This window comes from Abramis brama (genome assembly GCF_963993115.1).
Source record: "Abramis brama genome assembly, chromosome: 3".
Classification (NCBI taxonomy): Eukaryota; Metazoa; Chordata; class Actinopteri; order Cypriniformes; family Leuciscidae; genus Abramis; species Abramis brama.
This window is the reverse complement of record NC_139965.1, coordinates 21,529,134-21,557,053: the sequence shown is the minus strand read 5'-3', so window position 1 is coordinate 21,557,053 and position 27,920 is coordinate 21,529,134. Positions and strand designations below refer to the sequence as shown.

General features: G+C 35.9%; 3 protein-coding genes across 3 annotated transcripts; all 3 read left to right on the top strand.

Moving 5' to 3' along the window:
* Positions 1-1,975: 1,975 nt before the first annotated feature.
* LOC311079540 (uncharacterized protein) lies at positions 1,976-18,008 on the top strand. Its single transcript, XM_084109059.1, has 21 exons — positions 1,976-2,230; positions 3,926-4,314; positions 4,690-6,352; positions 6,472-6,744; positions 6,853-7,242; positions 7,339-7,764; positions 9,919-10,185; positions 10,311-10,562; positions 10,710-10,952; positions 11,027-11,284; positions 11,583-11,891; positions 11,986-12,255; positions 12,385-12,468; positions 12,858-13,020; positions 13,574-13,638; positions 13,750-13,961; positions 15,263-15,519; positions 15,609-15,722; positions 15,980-16,151; positions 16,226-16,270; positions 16,392-18,008. The coding sequence occupies exons 2-21, from the start codon at positions 3,963-3,965 to the stop codon at positions 16,679-16,681; spliced, it is 6,105 nt and encodes a 2,034-aa protein (XP_083965185.1). The 5' UTR covers positions 1,976-2,230; positions 3,926-3,962; the 3' UTR covers positions 16,682-18,008.
* Positions 18,009-19,744: 1,736 nt separating this feature from the next.
* LOC311079550 (PC-esterase domain-containing protein 1A-like) lies at positions 19,745-23,819 on the top strand. Its single transcript, XM_084109083.1, has 10 exons — positions 19,745-19,796; positions 19,939-20,017; positions 20,146-20,225; positions 20,726-20,958; positions 21,060-21,210; positions 21,300-21,534; positions 21,748-21,846; positions 23,095-23,157; positions 23,464-23,589; positions 23,673-23,819. Exons 2-10 carry the CDS (start codon positions 19,960-19,962, stop codon positions 23,780-23,782), a joined length of 1,155 nt encoding a protein of 384 aa, XP_083965209.1. The 5' UTR covers positions 19,745-19,796; positions 19,939-19,959; the 3' UTR covers positions 23,783-23,819.
* Positions 23,820-25,708: 1,889 nt separating this feature from the next.
* Positions 25,709-27,525, top strand: fam113 (family with sequence similarity 113; the record flags this gene model as incomplete). Its single annotated transcript, XM_084109623.1, has 6 exons — positions 25,709-25,756; positions 25,899-25,977; positions 26,103-26,182; positions 26,697-26,929; positions 27,026-27,176; positions 27,268-27,525. The coding sequence occupies exons 2-6, from the start codon at positions 25,920-25,922 to the stop codon at positions 27,523-27,525; spliced, it is 780 nt and encodes a 259-aa protein (XP_083965749.1). The 5' UTR covers positions 25,709-25,756; positions 25,899-25,919.
* Between the last annotated feature and the right edge of the window lie 395 nt (positions 27,526-27,920).

The window sequence follows — 27,920 nt, the reverse complement described above, 5'->3', positions numbered from 1 at the left end:
GATGGCAGTAGAGACGGCAACTATACGATCAGTCCCACCCACTTTGAAGCGGTACTAACTGCAGTGGAAAAGCAACCGAGCTAAAGCGAGCCGAACCGTGCCGTACCGAGTCGAGTCGTACCACGCAGTGGAAAAGCGAAGCGAGCCGAACCGTACCGAGCCGTACCATGCAGTGGAAAAGCTGCCTTTGATGCGTTCCTTGACCATGTGTCTGTAACCCAAATGTGAGACGTTCAAATCGACCAATCAGATAATTACAGTTTCCCCCATTTTAAAAGGTGTGACAATTCATAGACCCCCGAAGTACACACATTTTGACCTACAGGCCTTGAGCACTATCAGCACCTCTGCCTTTAGGAACTCCAAATGGTAACCTGGGGTAAGAAAGGGGAATTTAAACAGTAAAAGAACATGTTTTTGTTCATTTTCAAATATCTTTAATTATTTTCAATCTTACACTTTTCCACACAGACTTAAAATTCCAATCCTCTCTCTAGATTTTTCTAACCATATTAAACATAAATGATTCATACAACATTATATTTGGTATACAGTACAAAAGTTTTCTGGAAGTGATAAGCACTAAGTAGCAGTGAGTGGTAATAGACAAGAAATCTACAGTTTTCCACCATCTGAATGATAACGTTTCTTTAGTCATTCGGCAGTCTTGCAGCCTGAACCCCTGTAGGAAATCCATCCTTACAAAAGTTTAACTAGTTTACTAATTATATTTTTATTGAACTGTCTTTTGGTCCAATTTTGCAACAAAATAGTCAATTCAAGCATAATTATGACTTTACTTTTTTATAGTATTACAAAACATTTCCAGTGAATTAAATGTATAAAACAGAAACGTATCAAAAAATAAAATAAAATTCAGAGCAAAGATGTAGCCTATCATTAAACTGTTGTACTTTTAACTAGCTCATATCATTATTCTCAGAGGTTTTTAATTGCTTTATTATTTTTCTTTTAGACGGGTGTCATTGAACTTGAACGGGCTTCCCGTTAAACCAGGCCCAATGCTACGGGTCGCCTGGTCAAATGTCTGTCAGTTCCTCCTTAAATTCTCCAGAAGTGTAGGTCTTCCTGCAAATGAATTACATAAAGATGTTGGTTTCAATGTAAGCTGATAGTCATAAAAAAAAAAAAAAAAACTTAAAATGTATTTCGCCTGAAAGCTTCAGTTTTGGATATTGCACAATGAACATCCTCATTTTAAAATATTTCCTGGACTATTTCTTTTGTGGAGTAAACTTGGTGCGAGGGACATTAATGAAACCTTATTGTAAAGTGGTACCAATGTAAACAAATAGAATTACTTGTAAAAATCTTAAGATCTTAAAATGCCCTTAAAATAATGCCCTCAAAACAGCACTAAGGACACAGTTATATTGTCACATGCCTATCACAGTTAAGTGCATATTGAAGTCAGTTTGGTGCGCCTGGAAGGCTAAAATTTGAATTTACTCCTACCCTGAGAGCAGCGCGTAATACGCTAAAAATAACAGCGATTTGAATCTGTTGAGTACTCCTGCCCTGAGAACAGCGCTAAGGCGGGAGATTTATCAGTTTGACCGTTGAAATACTGCGAGATTTGAGCAAGTTCTGTTCACGCATATCAATTTAACAGACAGCGAGGTAGCATTGGAAAAGTATGTTTTACACCAGTTACCCCATAATCAGCTTTGTTTTGGTCGTCTGATGAAACAGTCAAATCAAAATGCATACAATACGATATTTAGACGATGATTATTAGTTCTGTGCAGTTTTAAATGTTCGCTTATCATCTTAGTAAACGTTAGAGGATGTTGAATTGTAACAAAATATAGTAGTAAATTCACTTACCTTGCAATAAATGCGTTCTCCCACGAACATCCTTCTTTTCCGATTAATCCTCATCCCTCCGCACCGCCCTTGCTTCAGTTTCATTGGTTGAAGCTGTAAACCAATCATTTTCCTTTCTGCCCTCAGAACATGTTTGAGTAGAGAACTCCCATCTACGAGCTAGACTTGAGCTGAAAGAGGGGGCTTTCATGATGACCCTTTGACACATTTTAACTCGCAAAATCAGGACGTGTGTCGTAATTTTGATAGATATAAGCTCTTGAAGCTATAAGATCTTGATGGTGACTTGGAGAGCGGATCTTGTCCATGGGTGGCTCAACAAACCTCATTCTCGTGGCTTTATGGATCTGGCTTGTGCGAGTGAAACGATGGGCTGAATAAGGTCGGTAGCTATATGACTTTCGTCATTGCGACATCCTATGAATTAGCCTATGTTTCTATGTGTAATTTTTGTTACATTTATTGTTTTTGTAAATGGCCTATTTGAGCTAAAAATAAGTCGAAATGTGAGGTTTCCAAATAAAAAATTTTTTGCCACACCTGAAACGGGAAGTAAAACATCGCTTATTCGGGTATCATGGAAGTGTCAAAAATGCCTGAGCACAGTTCAGTTAAATGATAAATAACAGTTTTAGTTTATGCTTTTAAGCTGAATTTACGAAACTGTTTCCTGAAATAACTACAACATTAACAACAGTAAGTCAGATGCGCGTGAAAGTTGCGTCCATTATAGCAACAGACTCCAGGCGCGTTCCGAATCATGGCAGGTAACGTTACCTACAGATAAATAAATAAAAAAGTTCTCGCTTGTCAATTTGAAAATAACGAGGAAGTAGATTTTTTTTCTTGGGATCAGGCTCTTCAGCACATTGAATATTAAAGGTGGAAAGGTTAAAATGACAGTTAATTTCATCAGCTACAGTGCGGACAGTAACAAAATCTTTTCATAACAGCCCAAAATGATTTCTACTCTATGAAACTGAGGAGATCAGACCTCACCAGAGTGCATACAGAGAGATGGGTCTCACACCCCCTCTCCACTGGGATCTCCCACTTTTCCAGCATTTTTCAAATATTGTCAGTGGGTGGAGTCAGGCTCTGACCAGGGGTTTAGTTACCCTTTAAAATAGCCTTATCAGATTTGTCAACCCTGCTGTATATCTATTGCAGTTCACATCAGCCCAAAATTATTGCTACTGTATGGAGCTGATTAGATCAGACACTACCAGAGTGAATTTGGAGAACAAATTTACGTTCTGAATTTGTTTTTTAAAAAGAGAACATCAGTCATTCTGGGTGAAATAGAGGGAGGTAACATATTTCGTGACCTTTAAAGGGTAACTAAACCCTAAAACAACTTTTTTGGTTAATGATCTGTAAGACTGGGGCTTTATTAATGCTGTTAATTGATTGAAGTAAAAAAAAAATTTGACAATTGGGTTTAAAGTGTTTTAATTCTACAATATATGGTGTAAAAACGTGCTGCCCTCTTGAACAGTGGCTACTGCAATTGAATTTTCCTATTGGAAGTTATGGTGACGTCAGAGGGAACCAGCTAACCACGCCCTTGCATACAGAGAGATGGGTCTCACACCACCTCTCCACTGGGTTCTGCGCACTTTTCCAGCATTTTTCAAATATTGCCAGTGGGTGGAGTCAGGCTCTGACCAGGGGTTTAGTTACCCTTTTCAATAGCCTTATCAGATTTGTCCACCCTGCTGTATATCTATTGCAGTTCACATCAGCCCAAAATTATTGCTACTGTATGAAGCTGAAGAGATCAGACACTACCAGAGTGAATTTGGAGAACAAATTTACGTTCTGAATTTGTTTTTTAAAAAGACCCCACTGCATGTGAACCATCTAGCAATATGAACGTCATATATCGTGAACGCCATTGCAATGTCTTAAGAAATTGCACATGCTTAAAGTCCAGTGTGACTGCTCTTTGACACAGTGAAAATAAATGTGTGTCATATATAACCTATAGGCTAAAGTAGGTTTTAAACTAAAACAAACAAAAAACTAAGACTAATGATTTCAAACACTGGTCTTTTTCTTTTATCTTTTTTCTCAGAATTTGGTTACAACAGGAACAGAAGAAAATCTTCAGGATGGCAAGCACCCAGCAATCTGCACAGGAATTCCTCAGAAATGGCCAAACTCTGCTAACTGGAGGTTGTTTGAACTGTGATCCTCTAATTGAAGCCTTAAACGAGTGCAAATTCTTCATAAAAAATGAGCTAAATTCAATTGAATCTGCAGAAAATAGTCAGGATAGGATAAGGATTTTGCTCGACATAGTTTTTTCTAAAGGAGAAGCAGCATGCAATACGTTTTTAAAAATTCTTGACAAAAAAAGATTTCAAGTATTTCCGAGAAATGTGGGGTATCCAGATTTACATCACTGGATTAGCTGCTTCTCCTTCCAGGATGAACCACAATCTCAGACTGCAAACCGAGAAGGTGGGTACCAAGCACAGGTATGCTGTATTCTTATTTTTAAGATGATGATGATCATTATTATGTCAAGGGGTTTAGATAAGTGTATTTTTATTTGTACCTTACATTTAATCTGAGGTGTATAGTGAAAGTGGGGGAAGGCAAAATGGTAGCATGATAGGGTTCAGCATGAGACAACCTGCCTTATTTTGTTAAAGTTTATTGACCTTTTTAGATCAGAATTTCAAAATTCAAGAAATCTGGTAACAAATTTAGAACATTGAGACTATTTTGATGGACCATTTTAAGTCTGGAGCATGCATTTACTACTCAGAGAATTGTGGACTAGTTTTCATTGTACTGTTGTAGATCATATATCTAAAGTAATGTGTTTTCCAGATCCTTGTGCCGCATTCCAAGGCCTTTTGAGATGGAAAGCAAGAGAAATACTGGAAGATAAATGGAACCAAAGCATGATTTTTTTTAAAAATGAGCATAAAAGCAAACCCTTCACATACATACCCCTTGTTATGGACACAGACTCTAGTACAGTTTCAAAAATTAAAAAGATCAAGGTATACAAGAAATCTCGCTCAAAGAAACTGAAGACCTACATTCCAACAAACAAGAAAATGTTGTCTCCCAAAGACTTACTAATGAATGATGAGAAAAGCATCCTGCTTGTGGGAAAACCTGGAGTGGGCAAGACAACAGTTGCACTGGAGATTCTTAGAATCTGGAATGAAGAGAAAAGCATTCCAGTGAGTTACATGTTTTACTTTGATGAGCCACGGATGAGAGTTTTCTCCCAGTCTCCATATCATACGTTGAAGGATCTTATTTTTCACCATTACATATTCCCAGAAAAAGCATCAGATCAAGTTCTTGAAAATATTGAGAGCAATTCAGAGAATGTTGTGCTTATTTTTGATGGTATCATGGATGTGACTGGAAACAATGTGATTAAGCAGCTCATGGAGAAATCATTTTTGAAAGATGCAAAGGTCTTGACCACTTGCAGACCAGAAGCTGAGGATACAGGTTACCTGTCAGACTGGCCATCTTATCGAGTAGAGGTTCAGGGTTTTAATCATGGGTCCATCTGTGAATACTTCCAGTGGATGTTGGGAACAACGGATGACATTAATGCTTTGAAAAACCCAGAGTTGTTCAGTTTGTGCTCTGTACCACTGTATGCCTTCATAGTAACTGCCTGCATTTCAGTAATCCCTCACGAAGCCAGGAATAAGCCTTTTACAGTTACTGAGATGTATGTCCAAATTTTTCGTTTTTGCATGAAGCAACATGGGAACCAAAATGTGGAGCACTTAGATGAGTACATTACAGACAGCAAGAGGGACATCATGAAATTAGCTCTAGCCTCCTATCAAGCAATGCTAGCAAGGACAGTGAACCTGACAGATTTGGATCATGAAGACAAGCCTGTGCAAAATGCTTTCTTGACAAAGCAATTCTGGAACCCATCCACTACCTCTTGCAATGTGTACACATTCCTGCATAATACAATGCAAGAGTTTTGGGCAGCTCTCTTTCTAATTTTAAATCCTGACAATATCTCTAATGTGCTTGATCGATGCCACAGTGATGAAGATGGAAAATACCTCAAATATATTATGCCATTTTTGTCTGGTCTTCTCTCTGATAATCTAGTTGGGCTTATAAAGTGTTTGGTGCCAGTAGAACAGATACAAGCCACACGTGCCAAGTACTTTCAACAGATTATTGATACTTTCCTTTACACTAAAGAACAGAATGAAGATGGTGATTGTGAGCAGTTTGTGGAAGCTGACAACATCCTGTTTGTGTGTCGATGCCTTTATGAGTATCAGTCTCCTGAGGCATGCCGACTCTTCCTGGAAAAGGTTCAGTATGAGCTTAATTTAGAGGACCAAGCACTTGATCCTCACCAGTGCTGTGTACTATCCTATGTGGTCAGTCAAGCTACGCATCAGAAGATTGATCTGGACCTCACAGATTGTCAAATTTCTGACCCTGGGGTGAAACTACTTCTAGGCTCATTGAAAAATCTGAAATTTCTCAGGTACAAGAAGTTAATTTACAAACTGCCTTTCCTTTTCGCAGTTTTATAGCAATTACAAATATTATAAGATCTGTTATTTATTTATATATTTTTGCTTTTTATACAAATTTTTATTGCAGGTCAACGAGCAGGTTGCAGTCTCAGATGTGGAGATTGGCTTTTGAAGGAGGACAGTTTTCAGATTTTGATAGCCTGCTTAGCTTATTCAGCTTTGAAATGCACCTCTATGCACATGAAACACAAGACCAGAAAGTGTTTCAAATGATAGGCGAATTCCTTAAAAAGAAGAGATCAGAGAGCGTTCATCTTTTTCTGCATGTAAAGGAAAACCTCATTACCAGTTCTTTGCAGATGGCTATTTTTGAGAGCTTAACCAATATTGCAACCATCAGGTACAACCAGTTAACACTTACTTCCACACATAATGTATTCCACAATAATTCAAATCAGTAGATTTTTTTTTCTCACCTATTTTGTATATATTTTTTATTTTTTTGTAGGATTTCCCCCCAGCAATTCAAAGTGGCAATAGAAACAGACCTCTATCTTCAAGGAGCTATTCATGAGATGAAGACTGGCCAACGATGTGTAAGGAATCTGCTGTCTGTTTTCAGCAAAGATCAAAGAGAAAACTTTGAGGAGCAGTGTACATTTTTGCTAAAACTGCATGAACATGGTAAGAACATGGATGTTCTTCCAGTTTTGCAACCTGTTTTTTATGCATTGCCACCCACATGGGTTGTACAGCCCTCAAACTCATCAATGTCACTGCTCATCCAAACCATGGAAGCTCTAAATTTAAAGAAGCCCTCTGAACTAGATAATGTCACATACGCGCTGAGTGAACTTAAACTTTTTCTTCAGTGTACACCCTACGTTACAGAAATGAGGTGAGTAAAATTCACTGACTTTTTTTGAAAATGGTGTTGGTTTAAAATAACTGGGTACAGTTCTTAAGTATAAAATAAGCAACTTGTTTATTGCAGGTTCAGTGCTGCTCTCAAACAGCCTAAAGACATCCACAAAATTGTGAAGATTGTTACTGATCTTTTCATTCTCGCATCTGAATATGGAGAGGAGAAACTAATGAGCCTTTGTACAGCATGCAGTTACTCAACCTTTCCCTTCGCTGAAGACAGCAATGACATGCAGAGCTTTTTCCTTTTGGATCTCTTCACCCAGCTGAAGGAAAGTTCATCATGGAAGACAGCACTACCAGCACTGAAGCCCATTCTTATGGTTGCCCCTGCTGTATGGACAGTGGACCTACTAAAACTTGAGAAGACATTTGCTCTAATTGAACTACTAAAGATTCAGGCCATCACAAAACCTGTGGAGCTCAAGAACTGGTCACGTGAAAGAGAAAAACTGAAGATTTTCCTCAATTGTTTACCCTATATCTCAAAACTTTGGTGAGTAGATTTAAAAATTTGTAATTAAAATGCACGACTGATGTTCCTTTGTCAGTGTTAAAGGGATAGTGCAAAAATGAAAATTATTTCATCACCTCATGACTTACTTTCTTCTGTGGAATATAAAAGAATATATTTTGAGGAATTTTGGTAACCAAACTATTTTGGTTACCCTTGACTTCATTTGTATGGACAAAAAACACAGACATTTCTCAAAATATCTTCAATTGTGTTTAAAAGAAGAGAGAGAGTCATACAGGGTTGGAACAACATGAGGGTGATTAAATGATAAGAGCAATTTTATTTTTGGGTGAACTAGAAAACATGGATATCTAAACTCTGTCTTGGAGGGCCACTGTCTTCCCAGAGTTTAGCTCCAACTTGCCTCAACAGACCTGCCTGGAAGCTTCTAGTACATAGACATAATAAATACATAGTCACGTGATTGTGGCCTATTGGCCGCTTTGTGGCCTAGTGGCCTATTGGCCACTTTGAAACGTTGCTGCGATACGTCAACGCGTCCGCCATATTGCTGAGGGCAAGACTGTGCTGTAAACATATGCAAATAAACGGGTGAGCTGCTGTTTTTCTGGATAAAAACAAAAATAACGTTTACATTTATCAACCAATTTCAGTGGTTTGTACGTGGTGTACAAAAAGTTCCATCTCTAGTTATTTAAAATCTCGATAATTAGACTTATAAAATATTTTTTAAATAAGGAATTGTCAAAGCTCAGGCTTGTCATGTATTTGGCTTTTTATTCTTGGATAAGAATTGTGAAGACCCTCATATTGAGATATAATTTAATTTTCACATTAAATGAAATAAAGTTTTCTTATTGTGGAAAAAGCATTTTCTGTCTTTAGCCTGATTTTAGTTTTTCTTGTGCTTAGAATTGACCGCCACTGAGAAAATGAAACAAATCGGCAAATACAAATCATACCGGCAGGCTGCTTTCTGTATTTTTATAGCACTAAAATGATATATATTTACAGATAGATACTCCAAATATACAATAACAAAGATAACTGATGAATCCTTTATGGTAATACATATGATATGGTACAACTACAGTGCAATTCAAATATTAAATATAAGATAAAGTGAGAAGTAATAGTAAATATTTTAGTGTATAGTCAATAAAATAAACAGTATACAGCAAATAAAATAGTAATGAATAGTATAATTATATAATATCATAAGTACAATAATATATTGGTAATAGCATATAGTTTATGTATAATACTATAATAATAGCAATAGAATATGAAATATAATATACTATAACATAATATATTATAATATAATATGCTCATAATATAATATAGCATAACTATAATAGATAGATAATCGCAAGTGGTATAATAGAATAATAATAATAATAATAATAATAGCAAATACAATGTTATATCAATTGCAGAATAATATAGACAATAATAAAAATAGTAAAAAAATAGTGACTAGTACATACCCGAAATGAGTACTTGTCAAAAAAGTCGGTTTTAAAGAAATATAGATGAATATTTAGATTTTAGGAAATTTACTTTATAATATATAATATAAGCTAAAACTATAATATAAATCAAGTCACCTCATGTCTCAACTTTCACTGCTAAGGTAACTAGCGACATCGCTGGCTATTTTAGTCTGACTAACTCCGGTGGCCAACTAACGTTACTATTACTAATTATATAATGATCAAATACAACCAGAAACAAGTGTTCAGTCTTGCTTGTGAAAGGTAATTCCCGAGACCTGTTTTCAATTGTGCGGCAATGTACAGCCCCAAGCAGCACACGAAGCAGGCATTTTTCTCAATTCCTGTTATGAGTTATGGGAAAGTTGCCCTGCGCAATATGGCGGCGCCGTTGACGTACGATCCAGCGGCCAATAGGGCGTCTATGTATTTATTATGTCTATGTTCTAGTATGCCTAGTAAGATCTTGATTAGCTGGTTCAGGTGTGTTTAATTGGGGTTGGAGCTGAACTCTGCAGGATAGTGGCCCTCCAGGAGCAGGATTGGACATCCCTGCTTTAAAGTTTTAAATTGAGATATAATCATTAAGCAAATGCTTTCTTGAATTGTCTTGTTTGATTTGTGTAGGAACTTACATTACATATTATATTAAGCACAACTTGCACTCTCTCTGTAGCTGTGATGAGCAGTTTTTCCAGACAGTGTGTGAGGTCCTCTCAGCAGACAGTGAATGGAATCCAAAACAGATCGCTGAGCTTTTGAGATCTCTTGGTTTTAGCATTTCTTTGATAGACATGCTGCCAAGTCGCCTCTGCAAAGCTGTTGGCAATGTTTTCGCACTGCTGGACGAAGAGGACGTCTCCCTCAGTCTTCTCCCTCAAAAGATCTCTTGTCAAGGTTGTGCCTACCTCTTTTCAAGTATTAAAAAGGTTCAAACCTTGAGGTAATATTTTTTGTGATGTAACAATTGCAAATATTTGTTTGGATCAAAATTTTCTTTTTTTTTCATTATTTTATTATTTTTAATGTTGTTGTTGTTCATTTGTTCATTTATTTATTTATTTTCAGAGTAAATGAAATTGCAACTTCAAAGCTGGCAAGAATGGTCAGGTCACATAAAGAAATAAATTCCGTAACAGTGGAAGAGCTGTCTTTGGTTTTGTCAAACTCTCATCTACCAGAGAGAGCACTTTGCCAGCTGTTAAGCAGCCTGACTTCTCTTCTTAGAGTCTGGACAGTTCATAAATTGAACCTTTCAGAGTTTAAAATTGATCCTCAGTTGCTCGGTCTGCTGTGTCATCACGGCCCCTTGTCCATTAAGTAAGTGGTAAACTTTAAAAGTTTAAAAAACTGGCATGTTTTTTTGTACTGCAATAGTATTGTGGTATTTCATAACAACATGTTTTTAAAGTCTTTATTTACTTAAGAATTATGAAATGTATATTAACAACAATTTTGTGACAACAGATTTAATGATGACACTCTGGAACAACTAGCAGAAGTTGTGTATGATGCTCAGGATGAAAATCTGACACACTTGTTCCTGGAGAAAATTGATGGTGATTTACCTTGTAATTTGTCCTGGGATGTTTTATCTTATCTTGCTCAGGTCACCAAAAAGCAAGTGACCCTAGACCTTCCAGAAGGCAGATTTAATGTTCTGAAAGTTCCAAGCCTTCTTGCTGTACTGGACACAGTCTGCTTTAAAAGGCAAGGCCTTTCCTTGTGTACATTTAATTATATAAATAGAATTATATTCAAATAATTCTTTCTTAATTATGCAGGATAAGCCCACGATTTGTCAGGGCTGCACTGAAAGAGATGTATCAAAAACGTGCAGGACATCTAATTGTGAAATTAGTGAAATCTTCAGCTAACCTGATTAACCTTTGCATGAGAGAGTTGGATTCAACTGATTGCAAAGCCCTCTGCTTCGCCCTGCACTATAGTGATGGTGTTAAGCTCAACCTGTTAAATGCTGTCGTTCCACACAATGAGACGGACAGCATTGTAAAACTTATGCACAGAGTTTCTGATCTGAGGTAATGTGCTAATGATTTTTATACAGCTTTAAGCCAATTCACACCATAACGACACATTGCAACAGACACTTAGTAGGGTTTTGTGTTACCCCTGTCGGAGCTTGTTTTCGCCAATTTCATGCTGAATCAGCATTAGAATGTCTGAGAAGTGACATGCTGTAATCTGGTGACTGTCTGTGTTGGTCTGCGTCTGTCGGTGTAGTGTGAATTGGCCTTTACTGTACACTCAAATCTTTATTTGGTTTCTATCACTTATGGCCTTACTACTAACACTGCCGTTGTACTTTCATTGGACTAGGGTTGACAGAAGGCTGCTGTTGAGTTTTCTTCATGTCTCTAAGGACATGGAAAAACTAGGATATTCAGCGTCTGCCCTCTTGAGCGCCCTGAACCACAAACTTGACTTCTCCTGCAGTTCTTCCCTCAGTAGTGGCCGTTTTGGTCAAGAGAATGGGGATGTCCTAACTCTGAGTCTTACGGATGTTACAGCCATTTCTTCTGCCATTAATACATCAACATGTGACACAGAATTAATTTTATTTGACTGCCAAGCAGATGATTCTGCACTTGAGATTCTGTTCCCTATTTTGCACAAAGTGCATCTTCAGTGAGTCCTCACATATTTTTACATCAATTAGGTAATTGTTTTTATTGTTATATTTCTACAGATGATTCAGTTGCAAAAACTTCTATGTCCACAGCTTGGGCAAAAGCCTTCTTTTGCAGTTTCTGACATTGATTTTCAATGCCCCCATGGCTATGTCTTTGAAATGGGCATCATCACTTTCCAAAGCACTTGGAAAAGAGCTGGACCTCAGTGACACTCCTCTTAACTACCGTACGTGTGAGTCTCTGCTGTTAGTCTTGGATTACACAGAGGATCTTACACATCTTAATCTCAGTCATTGCCAGATCACAGATGCATGCTTGGATCTCTTGCTCCCTCACCTTCACAAAATGATGTTTTTAGAGTGAGTATTCATGGGTTAATCAGGAATTACAGGCCTGGGCTGTTTTTAAAATGCTGCTGAATGTCTAATTTTATTTTATTTAAACCACATGATAACTGATGTCTTAACCACATTGTGTTTTTTTGTCAGTCTTACTGGTAATGACATAACTGACAAAAGTGTACAGAGACTGCGCAAAGCCTTAAAGGGAAACAGTTTCACAAAGACTATATGGTAACTATGCTGTTAAAGTTAAATATTCTATGCAGCTATCATTGTACACTGTCATTGTAATGGAAAAAGAAAGTAAAAATGTGCTGGTAAAAAACTGTTAATTGGTTCATTTTAATTGGATACACATTTTGGATATCTCACTTCTTTAACACTTAAATTTAAGATCTTGGAGTACTCTACAATTAATGAATATGATCTTTTTATTTAAGCAGTTGTTTATAAGTATAAATTATAAATCCACAATGTCACCAAAGTGTTACGGAAAAGTTCTGGCCATCTCAACTGCCATTTTGTTTGTTTCTTTGTTTTTTTAATTACAGTTTTGGTTTGTTCTGATTTGTCATTTGGAATTAAACTCTTGATAACCTTTATTCAATCAATTTCAACAGCCTTTGTGACAACCAAATAACAGAGATTGGCCTCCTGGTGGAAGAAGCACGCTTTGAAACCCAACAGGCTGGAACAAGAAGATGCACCCAACCACAGCATCACAGCAAAAAAGATTTGGGATCAAAAAGTGAAATGGAAAAAACAATCAAAGCTTTTGTCAAGGTACGGAACAGGGAATGTGTTACTTTTGTGTTATGTTTGTGTGGGAAATCAGATATTTTAAAAAGCATTAGAAGTATATCATATGCAGGTTGACCAGCACAGAGTAAGATTCAATAGACCAGTTATAATCTAGCAAAAACCTGGGTGCAGATGAAGGAATACAAGAGGAGTGTTGGTAAACGCCAACAAATCATGTACAAGCACAGGCCATTTGCAAACATAATAATATGTAGGAAGGGGGACTTTTTATTTGATTCGATTTTTATTTAAAATGGCCCATTAACGATAGTTGTCAGCAAGCTATGCTGGGATCTGTCACCTGAAGTTAAGTTGCAGGGTGAAGAGATTGTGGATGGTTGTGGATGACTGTGCCAAAAGAAAACGGCTTCAAGACAACCATACACAGGCCAAAAGCTTTCTTTGTGAAATTTTGCTATTTCTCAGTTACTACCTTGCATCAGTAATGTTAAAAAGGTGTGTTCTTTAAATATACAGTATGTTATGTAGTAGTAAAAAGTCATGTAAAAACATTTCTAATTATCTTACGTCATAGAGGGAAGATCCTATAAATGAGTTTGAGCCTGAACTGGAAGTAAATAATGGCAGGATTTCCTATAGGTGAGTAAATACTGTATTTCTTAAAAGTATTAGAATATAATCTTACATAGTGTAATATAATCTTTCTGTGTGCAATAGTTTCTCAAATGTACTCCTTTTATTGTGTTGTAGGTTTCAGTGCACATCTGAAGGCTTTTTCATGTGCAGCACAACTGGGCTGTTGTTTGGAATGAAAGGAAGTGGATGTGTAGAGTACAGTGTGGTTCACTGGGATATGCGTCTCCTCATCAACACTCACTATGAGCCTGCTGGACCTCTGTTTGATATCAAAACCACCACGGGAGAAATCTATGAACTTCACCTTCCACACTGTGAGACACATGGTAAATGATAAAGCTAGTGCCACTGCCAGTCAATACAAAACCTTTCTAATTAAAAAAAAAAAGAAAGAAAGAAAATGTGTAGTTTTGCATAGTGATGTAGTCTAGTTGTGTTTAACAACAGTTGTGACTGGAACAACTAATTGGTAAATTAGATTTATCATAGCTTGATTTCAGAGTGTTATTGGAATTTATTTAGCATGTTAATGATGGGATACCCTGTCTATGTACCTAGTAGCCTACATATGAACATTCTACAGACCCTTTCCAAAAATTTAGAATATCATGGAAAAGTTTATTTATTTCCATAATTTCATTCAAAACGTTAAACTTCCATAGATTATAGATTCAGGGCCCACAACTTAAACAATTTAAAGTATTTAGTTTTTTATTTGTACATAATTTGGGCTTCCAGCTCATAAAACCCACAAAAACAGGATTTAAAAAAAAATTAGAATATTACATGAAATCACACAGTAATTAATACCATGGTCATTGAACCAGGTTTTGGTTATTTTGGCAGTGTGGGCAGGTGCAAATCCTGCTGGAAAATGAAGGAAGCATGAAGTGCTCTGAAAATGTCCTGGTAGACGGCTGCGTTGACTCTGGATTTAATAAAGCACAGTGGACCAAAGTCCTCTTTTCTGATGAGAGCAAATTTTGCATCTCATTTGGAAACCAAGGTCCCAGAGTCTGGAGGAAGAATGGAGAGGCACACAATCCAAGATGCTTGAAGTCCAGTGTGAAGTTTCCACAGTCTGTGTTGGTTTGGGGAGCCATGTCATCGGCTGGTGTTGGTCCACTGTGCTGTCCACTCAACGCAGCCGTCTACCAGGACATTTTCAGAGCACTTCATGCTTCCTTCAGCAGACAAGCTTTATGGAGATGCTGACTTCATTTTCCAGCAGGATTTGCATGGAAAGCATTCTGGAAAGCATTTGCATTCTAATTTTTTGGAAAGGGTCTGTAAGTATTGTACAGAGTATTGATATAATTGCTAGGAAAGCAGCTCATATCAGTTCAGTTTCATCATCATTCATTAACAATGATGTTTGCCCCTTCAGTTCAGTGAGTGTCTCTACTGTTTACATAAGCAGATTTTGATGCTGCTTCCATAAGTAACTGATTTGAAACTCTTTATGGGCGCTGACTCCATATTAGTAATATATTAGTCCATATTAGTCTTTATAAATATTAACACAATCTTGTTCTAGTCTTTATTGTAAACATTTTTTTGAACAACTTTGATATAAAACTTATGTGTTTCTGTCTATTTTTTGTACCACTTATCTTTTTATTTACAGTTGAGGCAATTGGAAATCTCTCTGTTGTCCACATACACGACGAGGACACCTGGGAATTCCTCTCTCCGGTTAAAATTTCAAAAACGCATATAGCTGTAAATGTGTATGGGTTATCTAACTTTGGTGTTGTGCATGAGAATGATCAAAATAACAGAAAGATCAGTGGGCAGGTGCTGCTGTTCCAGGAACCTGATATGTTACCAACACAGCAAAGGCTATGGGTTTTCCTATTGCCGAGCAATGTCCTACTTTCAGAGGTCTGACAACCTTTAATTTGTTCTACTTTTGCTTTTGAATATTTTGAATAAACATCACATATTCTTGTTTCTTATTCTTTTGTAAACAGATAAAAAATCAGCAACAAGAGTATATGTTCATCCAAACTAGCTCCGACTGCAAACTAACGACAAATGCGAAGTATACGCTGATCTCAAAAGAAGCTAAAAAAGTCCAACCAAAGGTAATTATCCACACCTATAATCTATATTTTAACCAGCAGGTTCTTTCACCACAAAGACATTTATTTGTATGTCTTTTAGTTGTTTTATCACACTGTGAAGCTAATGGGGCACATGTCCATTGGCACAGGAAATAAAAAATGCTTTATTAAGTTTTACTGATATTAGAAAATGCTGTACAGGTTTATTATTATTTTTATTTATTTATTTTAGTTTTATTTTTGTATGATTTGGTTATTTCATTTTTTTTACCCTTTAGGAAAAATTATTTGAACTCTTGCATGATGGTAATCACCATCCTACATTTGAGGTGTTCTTAGATAAAGATGTGACTGAACTGCGAATTAAAATTCAGCGTAAAATAAAGGAAAATGATAAGATTACCTTCAAAAATGCATGGAGGCGTTTGATAATTCTCAAGAAAAACAGAGGTAAGGGATTTTTTTGTTTGTACTTTGTACACTGTAAAAAGCATCTAAATGTTTTGTTTTTCTCGTACAACTAGAAAATCGCACACAAATAAGATCTGAAAAACATTCTAACAATCAAGGTACTGTAATATTTATAAAAAGTTAAACCTATTGAAATGTTTCTAAACAAAATTCTCTTTGAATTTCTCATTTTAAAACATTTTAACACCTGATAATTATTTGTCTATTTGTTTTTCTAAGAAAAAAACTGGATATCTGATCTTGGTGAAATCATGGAGGATCTTAAATGTAATGAGTTCAAGAAGCTAAAGCATTTAATGAACAACACTGTGAACAGAGATTCCATTAGTCGGACGAGACTTGAAGAAGTGAACGACAGATGTGAATTGGCGAGTTTGGTTGTTGAGACATGGGGTTTTAAAGAATCAGTGAAAGCCATTCATGAGTTCATGAAGAAGCTACCTCGCAATGATGAATTTGTGACAGATCGACTAAAGAAATACGTGACGCTGTTTGGCCTTGAGGGTTAGAGGTCTTTTACAGAACCTTGCAATAATATTGTGAATAAACCTCAGTATAAAAGCACTTTACATGAACCACAGATTGGTATTATATCTGACGTGACATTATATGACTTGTTTGATTGTACTTCAATTGTAAATGTTAAGCATAACTGTATATATGGTTTTGTAATTGAGTTTGTAAATTGATTGTATGGATGTTCAGGTTGCTTACATGTAGCCAACATATATTTATTTAGCAGATTCTTCAATCTAGAGTGATTTACAAATGAGAAATACCACATAGCCAGCAACATGAGAAGTGCTTTAATATGAATATGTACTGTAATTATGACAATTAATTGTTTCTGCCTTTTTGTATGAGAATTATGTGCAAAGATTTCACAAATTAACCCATTTAAGCCCACCGGCAACTATAGTTGCCGCAGTACATAGTTGTCATTTTCCTTTTGTAAATATTTTTCTAGATGTTGTCCATGTTTTATTTCTCAATGAAATGCAAGCAAACAACCAAATAAAGGATTTCAAGAAAAAAAAAAGGTATTCACTTCCTCCCTGTCACATGAGGCTGTCAACTTCCTACCCCTATTTCCAGGAAGCAGGGCGAAGGCAAACCCTCCCAAAGAAAGGTCATTTTCATGTTACTAATAAGTATTTTTTGTTGACATATATATATCTACATAATCATGAAGGTCTCTAGAATCAGCCAAACAAAACAAATCTTACAAGAGATATATAGTTTTTTGTATACTTAGTCAAAAGTCCAAGCGGCAACTATAGTTGCCGGTGGGCAAATGCCTTGTAAGTACATATATCATGGGAAAATGGGGTATACTGTGTTAATAGGTTAATAAATCAAGTTTATTGGTCTTGTTTAGTGCATAAACATAACTTAACCCTTTAAATGACATCTCTATATAGATATATTTTTTTCTTCATTCTATTTATTTTCATTTATTTATTTTCATTTACCTTTTTGATACACAATGCCCTGTTATGGCTGCACTTTGTTCTGTACTATGTTCCACAACTTTAACCCTTGTGCGCTGTTCGTTTGCGGTTTACAGTCAGGCTGTTTGGGGTCTGAGAGACCCCAGGCAACAAAATGTTATTTTGTAACAATATATATATTTTAAACAAATGTAATTTTACTCAGTTTATTAATGTTTTTACTCTACATTTGGACATTTTTACTCCACAAAATGTTCAAAAAAAAAGAAAGAAAAATTAATACAAAATGTGCCTTATAAAATACCCACATTTCTAACTTTCATTCATGGGGATAACATGGATAATTTGACATGGTTTAGTGTAAGATTTTTGGCCAAATCTTGGAAAATGCAGTTTTAAAAGTAAAAAAATAAATAAATCACTTTAACCAGTAGATGGCTGCAGAGCTCTAAAAGTACTAAAAGTTTCAAACTAAAAGACATCTTTTCACAAGTTTTTCCGGTTAGATTCATATCTACATATAATGAAATCACAATTATAACAATAAAAGTTACTTTTTGTCAAAGTTTGGCAGTTTTTGTACTGAAAAAAAATCAGTTTTTCAATAATGTTCCATTATGATTAGAATCAAACCTGATCAGGATGTTACAAAGAGAAAAGTTGGAGTTTTTAGAGTTTATCATTTATTTCAAACATCTGTTTTTCATATAATTCTACAAATTTAAAGTGTGCCACTTCATTTCTGTCTATGTGTGTTCTGTGTTGTTTCTGATTTTGAGGATGGATTTTGTCCATTGATCAAATTCATTTGATTCTAATCATAATATAACACTACTGAAAAACAGATTTTTTTTTTCAGTACAAAAAGTGCCTAAAGTTTGACAAAAAGTAACTTTTATTATTATAATTGTGATTTCATTATATGTAGATATGAGTACAACTGGAAAAACTTGTGAAAAGATGTCTTTCAGTTAGTCAAAAAGCAAATAGCAAATAGTGGTGCTCTGCAGCCATCTACTGGTTAAAGTGATAAATTGTTACTTTTAGAACAGCATTTTCCAAAAGATGGGCAAAAATCTTTTAAAAACACTTAACCATGTCAAATTATCCATGTTATCCCCATGAATGAAAGTCAGAAATGTGGGTCAAAAAGACCCTGAACAGCGCACAATGGTTAAGGCAAATGGATTTGTTGTTTGTTGTGTTTTCATATTCAAGAGATTATAAGCTAGATGCAGTTTTTTGGGGTCTGCATCAAATGTTCTTCGACTTTTATACATAATAAATTTGTTTATGAATAAAGATTGATCTGTTGAAAGCAGTTTTTTTGAGATAAATGCCAAATGTTCTCCTCCTATTCATATTTTACATTAAAGGGGTGCATACAACATATTTGCCCACCGGCAACTATAGTTGCCGCACATTCAAATATGATTTTCAAGAAAGAAAAAAAAAACCTGGGGAAAATAAATGCAGAACATGTTCACATAGGACACTATTAACAGGATTATGAAACCATTCAGAAAAATTTGGGCACAAATGGGTTAAGTTTAGAAATGTGTAGCCTAAATTGTTGATGAAATTGGAATCAACAGACAATAAATAAACAATAAAAGGAATAAAAAGTTAATTCAAAAGTTTTTTATTTCATAGAAACTTTTTTTAAGGAAATATTTAGTTGTACTCAAATACATTTTGGTTATGTCTGTTGACTTTACTGAGTAATTATTTTACACATGTACTCATTTTAACATTTGTATAATTTCTCTGTACTTTTTTTTTTTATCATGGTGCCACTATTCTAAAATATTTGGAATTGAATCTAAATATATTATTATCTAAATATATTATCAAATATTTTTTTTCTGTAAAAATAACAAAAAGCAAGTAAACTTCATAAGTACAATATTAGTTTACTGTGAGTTAGTGTATGTTTTCTATAAAGTGTACTTTCTGTTTGTTATAATGGGGCTGAAGTTTTCCTCTTTAAATAGATTAAAGGCGAGAGATCACTTTAATTAGACCGACCAAATGAAGTCTAAGAAGCTAATTAGCATGTTTTGCCCATATTTAACCGCAAGGGGAGCAATATCTTATTTTTCTTCACACCCTTTACAGTTACGACACGCAATTTATCCTCGCTCATCTTTTACGGAATTATTGGTTTTAACAGGTATGTTTTGGGGATTTATGGTGTTTGAGACAAGGAAACCCGGGTTAACGTTTCAAACCCAACGTTTATCGAATTGTCATTTGTTATTACACAGTTTGCGTGTGTTTTGCTTTTCAATTAATTAACGTTACTATGATTTCAGTGTGAGACAGGTAACGGCACGATGAGGCCTGTGGCTCAACTGCTTCACAACAAGTTTGTTGTGGTGTTAGGAGACTCAAGTGAGTAGGCCTACTGACGGAGATTAATATTGTGATAGTAATGGCCTTCGTGATTTCCCACTCTAAACTAACGTTACACTTGATTTTTTTTTTTTTTACAAATAAGAATAACTTGATTTTCTCTCCAGTTCAGCGCTCTGCCTACAAGGATTTAGTCCTAATCCTACAGAGAGACGCATATTTAAGTTTGTCCCAGTTAAAGACCAAGGTCAGTATCTGAATGCATGTTTCATTAATTGTCTCCTTTTGCTAATCATAAAATGTACATGTTCAAACATTTAATCTTTTAAATTTAGAAAATTATTTTGTTGGAAAATCCAGATTCAGAGACTATGTTTGGTAGCCAATATGGCAGCTGTTTTTTAACTGGTGTAAACTGGTAACTTTAGGCCATTTTAGACCAGCTACAGTTCCAGGTGGCCATATCATTTTAAGGTTGTCAAGCTTGTTTTTGGGACATAGTAGCTTGTTGACCATCTGATGACCAGCTAAAAACCAGGTAGGTTGTCTAGGATATTTTTGCAAAAGACCTATTAACAAATATACAGTTTTGGTCTTTTTTTTTTTCTTTCCAATGTAGGCCTAATCAATAAATGGAGCAAATGAAGCTGCTGTGTATGTGAAGGATAGGAATATTATCTCATCTCATATAGAGTTTCCTGGCTAGGCAATGTCTGATGATGCATCTATCTTATCCATATATCCTAGGGTGAGATTTCGTTCGAACAGGATTGCCTGGTGGAAGGTGGCCAGTTGGGCCAGATGAATAATGGCACTGCGTATAGAGAAGTGAGACAGTACCGCACAGATCACCACTTGATCAGATTCTATTTTGTGACCCAAGTTTTCTCACGGTACATGGACAGCATCCTAGCTGACTTTGAACAGGGCATAAAACCAGACCTAGTTATTGTCAACTCTTGTGTATGGGACATATCCAGGTAGGAGTGCTCGTCATTGTGCCGACTTACAGACATAAGATATTTAGCATGTCATAATTATTTTTTGATTAACATGATTTTTGTTTTACTACACTGCACAGGTACAGCTGTAAATGGGCCTTGGAGTACAAAGAAAACCTCAACAAGTTCTTCATGAAGCTAAAGACCATTTTGCCAGAAGAGAGCCTGGTTGTGTGGAACATGACTATGCCCCTGGGAAAGAAGATTTTGGGAGGTTTCCTGGTCCCAGAGGTGGGTTACTAAAAAGGATGGTAGAGGATGAACCATCATGAACAGTGATGAGAGTCAGTAATCCATTTTCATCTTGCCCACAAACTCAGATTGAACATATGGGTCCTTCATTAAGATTTGATGTGATTGAAGCCAATTACTTCGGAGCCACTCTTGCCAACAAGTTCGGCTTTGATGTGCTGGACTTGCACTTCCAGTTTCGCTTCAGCCTGCAACACCGGATGAAAGACGGTGTACACTGGAATGCCGTCGCCCACAGAAAGATCACATGCCTGCTCCTGGAGCATGTTGCACAGGCATGGGGTGTGGAACTGCCAAAACTGGGTGAGAAATGCAGATTGAGTTGGCGCAATTAGTTATAATCTGAGGTTTAAAGCGGCAAAATAAGTTTCTGTAATTTTGAAAGTGAAATATATTGATCCATACCAACCAAACCGTTCAAATAATCAAATTTTTAATGAATGACTTGCCTACGGATGCATGGAACATTTATTCACCCATTTATGTTTGTTCTTTTTTGCTTTGCTTTTTTTGCAGACCAGATAAATGCAGAAAATCGCCCACCATTACCTGAGAACCGTAGCTGGCAAACGGCTACTTCAAGTGCTTCTGCTCCTGCTCCTGCTTGCTATCCAGGTACATTATCAACCAAAAGTTTGGGTAAAGTAAATCTCAGTAAATGTTTATTTAATTTTAATAAAGTAATACTTTTATTTAGCAAGGATGCATTAAATTGATCAAAGTGACAGTAAAGACTTGCATTGTTGCAAAAATAAATTGTTCTTTTGAACTTTGTTCATCAATGAATCATTCAATTTATCTTGGTTTCCAGAAAAATGCGATGCAGCACAACTGTTTTTAACATTGATTATAAAATGAAATGTTTCTTTAGCACCAAATCAGCATTATCAGATGTATTTCTGAAGGATCCGTAATGATGCTAAAAATTCAGATTTGCAGGAATAAATTACATTTTAAAATATATTTAAATAGAAAACAGTTATTTTAAATACTAATTGTATTTCACAATATTGCTGTTTTTTTTTTTTTATCTAATAAATGCAGTCTTACTGTACGTTCACACCGCCGCCGACTTGAGCTTCCAAAGTTACCGGAAGTCATTCATTTTCAGTGGAAGCTGGCTTCTCTCAGCTGCAAGGAGCGTCAAATCCATCAGCGTCACGTTTTGGGCGTTTTGAGCGTCAATCAGAAAGTTGAAAGTAGCTCAACTTTATGGTAATGAGCTATGATGCGGTTCAGCGGCAAGCAGCGGCAAAACGCCAGAAACCAATCAGAATATAGACGTCCTTCGCGCTGGCTGATTCTGGAGAAACATACGATGTAAACTTTCGTTCCTACCAAAACATTAGTTCCGAGAAAATGGAGGAGAAGCTGATCATCGCCCGTTGCTGGGTTTCCTATCATTATCGGATTAATTGCACAGTTTAACCATCATAGTGTGAAAGTTTATCATTTGCATGTGTTTTTAAGTCCTGTCAGTTTAACAGGGCGCGCTTGACAAGGCATATATATATAATAATAGCTAATTATTATTTTTTCCCGACCAAATGTGACCAAAACGGTTATAAAAATGCTGTCATTATAAAAGGTTTCTAGTGTCAATGTATTGCTTGTTTTTTTTCTGTTTACATTTCATGGTGTGACACAGACTTCAGAGCGGCCAAAGCGTCAACAAGCTTCCCCGTACTTTTAGACAAGCGTCCTTGACAGGGCGGCCAGAGCTTCTTTGCAGCTCAAGTCGGCGGCGGTGTGAACGTACAGTTAGACTGCAAGAGAAATATAGAAATATTTTAAAAATAAATAAAATATTTTTTTTTAAATATTTACCCCCCCCAGTAATTCAAAACATGCCTTTTTTAACAGGTCCGTATAGGAACCAGAGGTGCTTTTATCCGCCTGTGATGCCCGCCATCCACTACAACTATGGTAACAATCAACCACTCTTGAGAAAATTCACTCAACCAATGTAATAATCCTCATAATGGCTAATTTTGAACTACTAATTGTACAGCTTTTAGAAAGCATGGGGGATATTGTAGTTTTCAGTCATGTTTGGTTATTTTGTTTATACAGTAGTCAACATTTGAAGTGAATCAAAAAAGTTCATCAAAGTTGTCCTAAGACAAGAACGGGTATTGTTCAAAATTCATGTATAACTTTCATGAAAGGTTTTGATCCACTTCAAATGTTGACTACTGTATTAAAGTGACCATTTTTATTCTCATCTTCCAGGTCCAGTCTGGACGCAGGGTCAAAGGATGGTCAATGGCTTCAGATCACAGTTCTGCCGTGATTATCTGCCACCGCACATGACTGCAGGTTACCACCACAACTTTGAAAGGGAAACCTTTTACAGAGGTACAGATTTTATTCTTTTCTCAAATCATCAGGATCTAATATTAGAGTATTATTGTGCTAAAAGGCTGATTTTGTTTTTTTAGGTGCTAACAATTCAGCTGCTGCCCCCAACTGGCCAGTGAACAACTTAGTCATGAAGCAGAAACATCGATATCCATGTACACGAGAGAGACTACATCCTTACAGATATTAAGTCCATCGAGACGATATCTCATTGTGTGTGGCCATAATACACAACACTTAATACACAAAACCTCTTAATTTGTTGTGCTTTTGCCTTTGTAGATTTTTAATAAACTTCACATATTCTTGTTTGGTCAACAGATAAAAAATCAACAACAAGAGTGCTGAATTACAGAGTACAGTATATTCTGATCTCAAAAATAACCAAAGAGTCCAAACAATGTTTATAAATTCAGAGATTGTTTGTCCCAGACATTTGCTTATCCACACCTATAATCTATATTTGAACCAGCAGGTTCTTTCACCACAAAGACATTTATTTTGATGTCTTTTAGTTGTTTTATCACACTGTGAAGCTAATGGGGCACATGTCCATTGGCACAGGAAATGAAAAATGCTTTGATTTTTACTAATATTAGAAAATGATGTACAGCCTTTTTTTTGTATGTTTTTTTTTTTTTTTTTTACCTTTTAGGGGAAATTATTAAACTCTTGCATGATGGTAATCACCATTCTACATTTGAGGACTTTATAAGATACAGATGTGACTGAACTGCAAATTAAAATTCATCTTTAAAAATAAGGAAAGGGCTAAAATTACTTCAGAAATATTCTGATAATTCTCAAGAAAAACAGGTAAGACATTTTTGTTTTGTACACTGTAAAAACCTATTGAAATTATTCTAAACAAAATTCTCTTTGAAATTCTCATTTTAAAACAATTTAACACCTGGTAATTATTTTTCTACTTTTGTGTCTAAGAAAAAAAACTGGATATCTGATCTTGGTGAAATCATGGAGGATCTTAAATCGAAGCGAACGACAGATGTGAATTGGCGAGTTTGGTTGTTGAGACATGGGGTTTTAAAGAATCAGTGAAAGCCATTCATGAGTTCATGAAGAAGCTGCCTCGCAATGATGAATTTGTGACAGATCGACTAAAGAAATACGTGACGCTGTTTGGCCTTGAGGGTTAGAGGTCTTTTACAGAACCTTGCAATAATATTGTGAATAAACCTCAGTATAAAAGCACTTTACATGAACCACAGATTGGTATTATATCTGACTGGTGACATATGGCTGTTGTTTGATTGTACTTCAATTGTAAATGTTAAGCATAACTGTATATATGGTTTTGTAATTGAATTTGTAAATTGATATGGAAGGATGTTCCTGGTGTACACGTAGCCAACATATATTTATTTAGCAGATTCTTCAATCTAGAGTGATTTACAAATGAGAAATACCACATAGCCAGCAACATGAGAAGTGCTTTAATATGAATATGTACTTTAATTATGACAATTAATTGTTTCTGCCTTTTTGTATGAGAATTATGTGCAAAGATTTCACAAATTAAGTTTAGAAATGTGTAGCCTAAATTGTTGATGAAATTGGAATCAACAGACAATAAATAAACAATAAAAGGAATAAAAAGTTAATTCAAAAGTTTTTTATTTCATAGAAACTTTTTTAAGGAAATATTTAGTTGTACTCAAATACATTTTGGTTATGTCTGTTGACTTTACTGAGTAAGTTTTTTTTTTACACATGTACTCATTTTAACATTTGTATAATTTCTCTGTACTTTTTTTTTTTTATCATGGTGCCACTATTCTAAAATATTTGGAATTGAATCTATATTATTATCTAAATATATTATCAAATATTTTTTTTCTGTAAAAATAACAAAAAGCAAGTAAACTTCATAAGTACAATATTAGTTTACTGTGAGTTAGTGTATGTTTTCTATAAAGTGTACTTTCTGTTTGTTATAATGGAGCTGAAGTTTTCCTCTTTGAATAGATTAAAGGCGAGAGATCACTTTAATTAGACCGACCAAATGAAGTCTAAGAAGCTAATTAGCATGTTTTGCCCATATTAACCGCAAGGGGAGCAATATCTTATTTTTCTTCACACCCTTTACAGTTACGACACGCAATTTATCCTCGCTCATCTTTTACGGAATTCTTGGTTTTAACAGGTATGTTTTGGGGATTTATGGTGTTTGAGACAAGGAAACCCGGGTTAACGTTTCAAACCCAAAGTTTATCGAATTGTCATTTGTTGTTACACAGTTTGCGTGTGTTTTGCTTTTCAATTAATTAACGTTACTATGATTTCAGTGTGAGACAGGTAACAGCACGATGAGGCCTGTGGCTCAACTGCTTCACAACAAGTTTGTTGTGGTGTTAGGAGACTCAAGTGAGTAGGCCTACTGACGGAGATTAATATTGTGATAGTAATGGCCTTCGTGATTTCCCACTCTAAACTAACGTTACACTTGATTTTCTTTTTTACAAATAAGAATAACTTGATTTTCTCTCCAGTTCAGCGCTCTGCCTACAAGGATTTAGTCCTAATCCTACAGAGAGACGCATATTTAAGTTCGTCCCAGTTAAAGACCAAGGTCAGTATCTGAATGCATGTTTCATTAATTGTCTCCTTTTGCTAATCATAAAATGTACATGTTCAAACATTTAATCTTTTAAATTTAGAAAATTATTTTGTTGGAAAATCCAGATTCAGAGACTATGTTTGGTAGCCAATATGGCAGCTGTTTTTTAACTGGTGTAAACTGGTAACTTTAGGCCATTTTAGACCAGCTACAGTTCCAGGTGGCCATATCATTTTAAGGTTGTCAAGCTTGTTTTTGGGACATAGTAGCTTGTTGACCATCTGATGACCAGCTAAAAACCAGGTAGGTTGTCCAGGATATTTTTGCAAAAGACTTATTAACAAATATACAGTTGGGTTTTTTTTTGTGTGTTTTTTTTTTGTTTTTTTTCAATGTAGGCCTAATCAATAAATGGAGCAAATGAAGCTGCTGTGTATGTGAAGGATAGGAATATTATCTCATCTCATATAGAGTTTCCTGGCTAGGCAATGTCTGATGATGCATCTATCTTATCCATATATCCTAGGGTGAGATTTCGTTCGAACAGGATTGCCTGGTGGAAGGTGGCCAGTTGGGCCAGATGAATAATGGCACTGCGTATAGAGAAGTGAGACAGTACCGCACAGATCACCACTTGATCAGATTCTATTTTGTGACCCAAGTTTTCTCACGGTACATGGACAGCATCCTAGCTGACTTTGAACAGGGCATAAAACCAGACCTAGTTATTGTAAACTCTTGTGTATGGGACATATCCAGGTAGGAGTACTCGTCATTACGCCTTGTTACAGACATAAGATATTAAGCATTTCATAATTATTTTTCAGTTAACATGATATTTGTTTAACTGCACAGGTACAGCCGTGAATGGGCCTTGGAGTACAAAGAAAACCTCAACAAGTTCTTCATGAAGCTAAAGACCATTTTGCCAGAAGAGAGCCTGGTTGTGTGGAACATGACTATGCCCCTGGGAAAGAAGATTTTGGGAGGTTTCCTGGTCCCAGAGGTGGGTTACTAAAACATAATGGTTGGTCGATGAACCATCATGAACAGTGATGAGAGTCAATAATCCATTTTCATCTTGCCCACAAACTCAGATTGAACATATGGGTCCTTCATTAAGATTTGATGTGATTGAAGCCAATTACTTCGGAGCCACTCTTGCCAACAAGTTCGGCTTTGATGTGCTGGACTTGCACTTCCAGTTTCGTTTCAGCCTGCAACACCGGATGAAAGACGGTGTACACTGGAATGCCGTCGCCCACAGAAAGATCACATGCCTGCTCCTGGAGCATGTTGCACAGGCATGGGGTGTGGAACTGCCAAAACTGGGTGAGAAATGCAGATCGAGTTGATGCAGTTAGTTTTCTGAGGTTTAAAGCTGCAAAATAAGTTTCTATAATTTTAAAAGTGAAATATATTGATCCATACTAACCAAACAGTTCAGATAATATTTTTTTTTTGTTAATGGCTTACTTAAGGATACATTGAACCCAGTCACCCATTTATGTTTGTTCTTTTTTGCTTTGCTTTTTTTGCAGACCAGATAAATGCAGATAATCGCCCACCATTACCTGAGAACCGTAGCTGGCAAACGGCTACTTCAAGTGCTCCTGCTCCTGCTCCTGCTCCTGCTCGCTATCCAGGTACATTATCAACCAAAAGTTTGGGCTCAGTAAATTGGTACTACTTTTTAGCAAATATTGATCATATATATGTAAATGCATCCTTCCAATAATTTCATAATTTT